This window comes from Mustela nigripes, chromosome 9, assembly GCF_022355385.1.
Source record: "Mustela nigripes isolate SB6536 chromosome 9, MUSNIG.SB6536, whole genome shotgun sequence".
NCBI lineage: Eukaryota > Metazoa > Chordata > Mammalia > Carnivora > Mustelidae > Mustela > Mustela nigripes.
In genome coordinates this window covers 11597174-11605517 of record NC_081565.1, presented here as the reverse complement: position 1 = coordinate 11605517, position 8344 = coordinate 11597174, and the positions used below count along the sequence as shown (strand labels likewise).

Here is an 8344-nt window from a genome sequence, read left to right as displayed (position 1 = left end):
TTTTTAAGATTTTATTTATTTATTTGACAGAGAGAGACCGCAAGTAGACAGAGAGGCAGGCAGAGAGAGCGGAGGAAGCAGGCTCCCCGCTGAGCAGAGAGCCCGATGCGGGACTTGATCCCAGGACCCTGAGATCATGACCTGAGCCGAAGGCAGCGGCTTAACCCACTGAGCCACCCAGGCGCTCTGGGATACCTCTTTATTGTGGAGGCCAGAGGAGGGGAGTCTTGTTTAACTTTTCCTGTACTACTTCATGTTTTGATAAACCTCATCCCCACTTAGTGATTCAGTTTTTTTACAGGTGCCAAAACAAATAGTATTTTATAAAGTGTATTTTCCTATCACCTCCTCAAAGGAAATAGGTTGAACTTGGAGTCGGCCAAGTCTTCTCAGTTCCGTAGTGTTTAAATACCAAAGTATATTATTTTTTGAGTCTACAGTATTATAGAAAGTAGTCAGTGTCTCAGATCATAGCTTTAGAGAACTTTCTGAGGCATTCTGCTATTAATCACAATTTAAAAGAATGGAAATCTAATTAAGCATGAAGAGCCTTGCCTGAAGTATGAGCATGTTCTATAAAAGATAAAGATTTCTTTACCCAATACTGAGTGTTTTGGGACTGGGCCCAGATTCGTGGCATTGGGAAGGTATCATAATCTGACAGAAAGAGCATAGCTTCTGGAATAACAGATAACTGGGTTAAATTTTTGCCTTTGCCTCTAACCACCTTACATTACAGCCATTATCTTGAACAAGTTACACCTCAGTCTAGGTCTCAATCTCCTTATCTGTGTAATAAATGATGTGAAGATTAAATTAAGAGGCAGTTACCATCAAATTGTAATACATCATAATACGTGCTATAAAAATGTAAAATGTTAGAGGAGCAGAAATAAGGCAAGCAGTTTACTTGGTTCTGGGATGAGGATTGGCAGGCTACTAGGAAAAGGAGTTAGATCATGAATTGATGAGTTGGAGTTGATGGAGTACAAAAGCAAGGAAACCACTTTAGTAAGAGGATCCAATAAGGGCAAATACATGGGTATTTATTAAAGTATCTATCTTGGGGCGCCTGGGTAGCTCAGTCATTAAGCGTCTGCCTTCGGCTCAGGTCATGATCCTAGTGTCCTGGGATCAAGTCCCGCATCTGGCTCTCTGCTCAGCGGGAAGCCTGCTTCCCACTCTCCAACTCCTGCTGCTTGTGTTCTGTCTCTTGCTGTCTCTCTCTCTGTCAAATAAGCAAATAAAATCTTAAAAAAAAAAGTATATATCTTTAGTAAGGACATTACCTCTTCTAATAATTTCTTTTTTTTATTGAAGTATAATTGACATACAATATTCTACTAGTTTCAGGTGAATATATTCCTTAACTTTTAGTGTCTAGGTCCTTCTCTAAACATGTTCCCATAGTTTTCTTTACCCTAAATCAGTACCTCGTAACCTGTTCATTGTGCCTCTGTTCTGTACATTCCTTTGGAGCAAGATTCTATTTTCTCTCATTTACCATGTATTATTCTTTATATACTAGACACTTAGTGAGTATTGCCTGAATGGATGAAGCAAAACTACATTAGAGAAAGTTTTCAAAAAATACATTTTAAAGTGTCTTTGAATGCCACAGTATACATCTAAATTTAGTCCTATGAAATATAAAGCTATGATAGCCATTTAAACAAGGAAATTAGTTTAAATAGGAAGCAGTAAGTAGTAGAAGTAAGGGTTCCATCCTTAGTTATGCCTAGGTAAATTACCTTCTTTTGGGGTTGCCATTTTCTTGTCTGTTTAATGGTTATACTCAGGGATTGTGTAATTCCTGCTGCCAGGTGTTTAGTTTTGAGCCTTTGAAGGGAAAGTAGTGCTTGGCACATGGTGTATGCTCAATAAATATATGTTCAGTTAAAAACACAAAGCATAAGTCAGGATTTGTTAATTGGAGAGATTAAATAGACTCTCAGCACTTTTACCTCTTTGGGGTACAAGATGAGCACAGAGCGAGAGCTACTGTTTATTGGTTACAGCTTTCTGAGTATGTTGCATTGTTTGTTGCTGTTTTGGCAACCAAATGGGAACATTGCCATAAAGTATTCAGAACCAGGTTTTTGAATGGTAGATGAGTTTAAGTTTTTTTCCAGTAGTCCATAAATAATTGAGTGGCTTTTCATAAGTGACATATTTTTATACTTCTTGCTGGGAATTTTTGGCATGAAACTTACTGATAATGTTTATGTTGAGTTAAATTCTAAGAAACCATGGGATGGGAAGATTTGAGTTTTTAATGGATTTCTGATTTCTTGTTATGTAAGGAATTTGCTCTGTCTTGAATTTATTTGAGTGTGAATATGAAATTTTATTTCTTAAAAGCATCTTACTAATATTTTAAATTCAAGGATCAGTAACATTAGAAAAACTTTAGTTATTGTCCTGTGTGCTTTCAATTTCATTTATGTGTATAGATTTACAAATCAAAGGGTAGAAAACAGAAGTTTAGTACTTTATAATAGTTTTTGAGGTCTAACAATAGAGTCGTAACATATGCCAAAAAAAAAAATCACTGTAGGTAGGAAGTTATTCTCAAGGGAATCTGTTTCATTTATTTGTTTTTTAATCTGAAATATCTTGGCCCTGAATAGCATCAAATTCCTTTATTATCTGGAATAGAAAGCCTAAGTTGTAAGTAGTGAAAGTCTTGGGAAGAGATTTTGAAAGTATTTTTTTAAGTTTTTCCTTATGTATTTTGTAAGAATTAGAGCATAACTGAATATCTGGCAGACATTCTATATGAGTATCTTTATGGTTTTTGTTTTTCAGGCATTTTTAGAATATTTAATCATTCATGAGTTGAGCTTCATTCTTGAGTCATGGATGACAAGGCTTCTGTTGGAAAAATCAGTGTCTCCTCAGACTCTGTTTCTACTCTTAATAGTGAAGATTTTGTCTTGGTTTCCAGGCAAGGAGATGAGACACCATCTACAAATAATGGAAGTGATGACGAGAAAACAGGACTCAAGGTAAAACTCCATAACCTAAGATTCCTTTGCTTAGCCTTGCTAGGCTCATTGCAAAACTTGGCCTATAATAGGAAGGTATATGGAGTGCAACTAAAAAAAGGGAAATAGTGTCCTAACTTTTTTAATAGTAAAGTCTTTTATTTATAATTAGTGATGGTGATGAATTTATATTTGATTAAGGATTTTCAATTTGATTAGCTTCTAAGTCTTCCAGTACCCCAATTGTGAAAACTAGTGGTCATAGTAGAAATATTTATGACCTTAGTATTGGTTTTATTTTCTCATTAAATTAGAGATGATTATTTCTTCTGGTTCTGGCATATGTAGTGTAAAAGCAAGGGCAGGTCAGCAGTGTAATTTATAAAAATAAATTTTAGGATTATTGAAACAATATTAAATACTTTGATATTGGCCATTTTTGTTTGTTTATATTTTCTAAGCCAGATGAACAACTATTTTACTTTTTTTCCCATACTTTGTTAATCATTGTCTTTATGAATATTAGGAAGAACACTGTTAATGCCATTTAAAATGTAAATCGCTTTTTTTTAATGTAAATTGCTTTAAAAATATTTCAGTTCGTGTTTAAGTTTATTCATTCAAGTTTTTATTGAGTGTTGACTGTGTGCCAAGTACTAAATACTGGGGATACAGTGGTGAATAAGATTGCAAAGCGCCCTACCCTCTTAAGAGTTGTTATTCTAATGGAGGAAACAGACTTTAAGCACATAAGAAAGTGAATAGGTTACATAAATTTAGGTGCCGTGAAGAAAATCAGAGTGGGATACATGGATAAAGAAGAAAGGGCAGGTACTATTATAGAGAATGTCTTGAAATGACATTTGAGCAGAGACCTGAATGAAATGGGGAAGAAGGCCAAGGAGAAATCCAGGAGGAGAGCTTTTTAAAGGGAACAGAAGACAGATCCTGAAGAGGACCACCGTTGTTAGGACAGAGATTAAAGCAGAGTGACTAAAGGAAATAAAAAGTGGTAAACTGATATCCAGTGCTTGGCTGAGCCTGCATCATGTAGACCTTTGTAGAGCTTAGGAGAAATTTGGACTTTGTTATAAGTGTGAAGGAATCTTTTGGAGAGTTTTCAATGGGGGCATAATCTGATTTGCATTTTAAAAAGCTCACTGGCTGATAGAGACTTCTAGCATGGCAGCATAAGGAGATGTGTGGACCTGCTCCTTAGCAAAATTGGTGGCAGTGATTAAAACAAACAATGATTTACAGTCTTTGGAAATGTTCTAAAGGGTATACAGCAAGTAAAGAAACATTTATTCAAGGAAATTTACTAAAATTTGGTAAAGAATCTGTGGTATTTGAACCAAGAGAGATTGCTTCCCTCATCTCTCCCAGCTGAGCAAAATGGTAACCCCATTCTCAGTGCAATCAAGAAGACAGGATTCTCACCCGACCCCTGCCCCTGACTCCTAGTTGGAGGGCTATCTTCCAGGGAATAACAGGGCAGTTGCATTTCTCATCCTGCCTCCAGCTACATTTTGCTAGCCAAGTGTGACTCAGAGATTGGGGGCGGGGGGTGCCCTTTTTTTGCCCAGCCCTTGTTCTTGGGATAGAGGCTCTCCTTTGGGCACAGTGCTACTTAGAATACTGAGCATCCAATTGCCCTAGCCTCTAAAATAGTGGTTCCCCACCAGTACAGACAAACCAAGAAGACTTGAGACTACTATACCACCTACAACCACCATGTACTCAGCTTCTAAAGATGGGATGTCACTCAGGGTAAAACATGCTATTGTTCCATCTCCTAACTTCACGACCGTGGCTCTCAGATTTTCCCTGTAGTGAGAAGGGTGTCATAAAACAGCTCCTAATCCCTTCCCAGAGAAACTGACTTTATTTACAGTAGAGTGTAGAGAAATTCAAGCCTAAGGGTACTCTCAAAAACAGTAGACCTTGTGGTGAAAGGTAATTGGAGAGGAGATTGATAGATTGATTGAACATATAGATTTAAGTATAGGTTTACTGGGAGGAGACTGACTCTTAGAACAGATCTAACATGGACCTCTGAAACTCCCTTCAAAGTAATGTCAGTTTGGTTAGTTTATTCTGTGGAGTAGTTTATACCCAAGTGCATTGTTGAAAACTATAGAGCAGTTGGCCATAATTAGTGGAGTTTAACATCTATGGTGGTCAGAGAAGGAGTCCAAGCACTCTTTCAAAATTGCTCTCATTTTAGGATTACTATAGGCAAAGCCACATCTCTCCAGGGGAGCAAGTTAGAGGTTTAACAGTATAGGAATGAGGGGAATGGAATTTAGGGAAATAAGCTACCTAGCTACTAAATAAACAAGCAAGCATAAAAAAAATAACAAGTCCCAGAGTGGGGAGACCAGTACTGTGAATTGGTACAATATATTATCTAAAATACCAAGTTTCCAACACAAAATTGTGAAACATGCAAAGAAACATGAAAAAATAACCCGTATGTCCTTTTTTTTTAAAAGAGCAGACAGTAGATACTGGTTATAAGAGTGGCATGTTGGACTTAATACATAGATTCTTCAAAGTAGCCATTAAGTTCAGTGAACTAAAAGAAATCTCTCTTAAAGAAATAAAGGAAAGTATGATGACAGTGTCGTATCAAATACAGAATATCATTAAAGAGATAGAAATTATTAAAAAAGGAACCAGTTGGAAATTCTGAAGTGGAAAAGCACAGCAGCTGAAACCGAAAATTCACTAGAGGGGATCAACAGTAAATTTCAACTGGCAAAAGAATTAATGAAAGGTGTTTTCAGGAGTTTTAGGATAAACTTTACTACCATCCTACCCTCAAAGAACACTGATTTAGACAGTCAGTCATGGACCAGAGTGCCTTTGTGGAAGTCGAGGGGTCTATCAGGTTTCAGCATGCTTGGACCAAAAAACATCCAAGATTGGATCCATTGAAGACTGTGAAAGGAGCTGTTTTACTTTACCTGTGTCACCTTTCCCCCAAGATAGCACAGCTCAATGCCAGTAGAGACTTTCTCTGCCCATGATTTTCTCCATGTGGGAAATTGAGAGCAAGTGCTGGATTCCCCAGCTGTGTGGGATACTCCCAAAACCCATTTCTTTCTCACTCCTTCCAGAATATTGGGTTATGAACTATACAACTTGGGGGTGGACAGTCTTGCTGGGAGAACACTAGCTAAGGCTGAGAATGGAACATATGAGAGGAACACACATTTTATTAACTGCTTTGGGAACTCTATCAGGAAGTCTGTTCATGAGGTTGTCTCCCCTGCTGATCACTTCAGCTGGGCTATGGGTACCACCAAGCTCTGTGCAGCTCACCCAGACACACCCACCCCCAGTTACTGCCTTCTTGTGCATGCTGCTGAGGACAGGAATGGTCAGAATGAATCTTTGCAGATGGCCAGTGAGCATGCATAGAAACTGGATTCTGTGGGATTGAGAGAAACCACATGCTTGAGCAGTCATCGCCACCTTAGGGAAAGCAAATGAGATGGAAATCATCAAGCAGAAGAAATTATTACAAAGGAGAAGAAAGATTATTTAATATTATCTAGTTCGAAAACAAAAAAATGCAAAAGAGTGCAGAAAGCCTGCATGAACCATGGTATACCATAAAAATAATCTCTGCATTTATTGGTGTGCCAGAGGAAGAGAGGGGGAAATGGGTTGAAAGGTTATAGAGACCTAATGCATGAGAATTTCTCAAATTTGGAGAGAAATTTGGACATTTGAGTTCATAAAGCTAATAGGTTTCCCCAAGATTTCAACCCAAAGCAATTCTTCCCAAGACACATTATAATAAAACTGTCTAAAGTAAAAGACAATTTTTAAAGGAGCAAGGGGGGGAAAAAATATCACATGACAAGGGAGTCTCCATAAGTCTATTAGCAGATTTCTCAGCAGAAGCTTTGCGGGCCAGAAGAGAGTGGGATGATACACTCAAAGTGCTGAAAGGAAAAAAAAAAACAAAACAAACAAACAACCAAGAATGTGTTACTCAGCAAAGTTGTCCTTCAGAAATGAAGGAGAGAAAAGATATTCCCAAATCCAACTAAGGGAATCAATCATCACCAAACCTTACTAAAAATTCTGAAAGGTGTTCTTCAATCTGAGATGAAAGAATATTAACTAATAAAATGAAAAATATGAAAGTATAAAACTGAAGAAGGTAAGTATGTAGTCAAAATCCTAATACTCTTACACTGTAAGATGGTGTGTTGATGAATTCTAGTATAAAGGTTAAAAAGACAAAGATATTAAAAATAACTATAGTGATAATGAATATACAATATAAAAAGTTACATTTTTACACCAAGACCCTAAAATATTGTGGGGGGAAGGGTGGAGTGTTTATATATGATTGAAGTTGTTACAAATATAAAATACACTGTTATATGAGTAATACATATTAAGATATTTTATGTAAGCCTCATGGTAGCCATAAAGCAAAACCTACAATAGATAACATGAAAGCTAACAGTAAGGGAATCAAAGTATACCACTTTGGAAAACTTCATTTCACACGGAAGACATCAAGAAAGGAAGAAAAGAACAAGGGAGCTATAAATCAGTGAGAAAACAGTAACACAGCATTATAAGTTCTTACCTATAAATAATTATTTTAAATGCAATTGAATTATATTCCCCAAATGACATAGTGTCTGAGAGGATAAAAAATATGATCCCCACTATATTCTGCCTGTTAGAGACTCATTTCAGCCTTAAGGACATACACAGACTCAATGTGAAGAGGTGGAAAAGCAGTTCCATGCAAGTGGAAACCAAAAGAGAGCAGGGGTATCTGAATTGATACCAGACAAAGTAGACTTTAAGTCAAAAACTATAAGAAGAGACAGAAGGAATAATATAATGAAAAATGGGTCAATTCATCAAAAAGATGTACCAGTTGTAAATATATATGTATTGAGCATCAGAGTACCTAAATATATTAAGCAAAAGAAACAGATCTGAAGGGAGAAATAGACCATACGATAATGATAGGGAACTTTAGTAAACTATTTTAAACAATGGATAGATCATTTAGGAATAAAACTAATAAGGAAACATTGGACTTGAACTGTACCATAGACCAAATGGACCTAACAGGCATATATAGAACATTCTATCATTAGCAACAGAATACTTACTCTTCTCAAGCATACACAGAACATTCTCCAGGATGGATCATATGTTAGGTCACAAAACGAATCTTAGCAACTTGAAGACTGAAATTATGCTAAATATCTTTTTTCTGACTATAGAGGTATGAAATTCGAAATTGATAAAAGGAGGAAAATTTGAAAATCACAAATATTTGGAAATTAAACGATATATTCCCAAAGAACCAG

General features: G+C 36.5%; 1 protein-coding gene across 5 annotated transcripts in view; it reads left to right on the top strand.

The window, feature by feature from the left end:
* The window catches only part of RABGAP1 (RAB GTPase activating protein 1), a 154046-nt gene that overhangs the window by 13716 nt on the left and 131986 nt on the right, over positions 1-8344 (top strand). For 2 of the 5 annotated variants that reach the window (XM_059410853.1, XM_059410854.1), the window contains exon 1: positions 2928-3008. The exons of 1 other annotated variant lie outside the window; for it this stretch is intronic. Coding sequence is in view for 1 of the 4 variants with exons in the window: in XM_059410852.1 (XP_059266835.1) it covers positions 2859-3008 (150 nt within the window). In the remaining 3 variants the exon portion in view is untranslated. Of the gene's footprint in view, positions 1-2808; positions 3009-8344 lie in introns of those variants that run through there. 2 more of the 5 variants (XM_059410852.1, XM_059410856.1) reach the window with 2 other exon arrangements.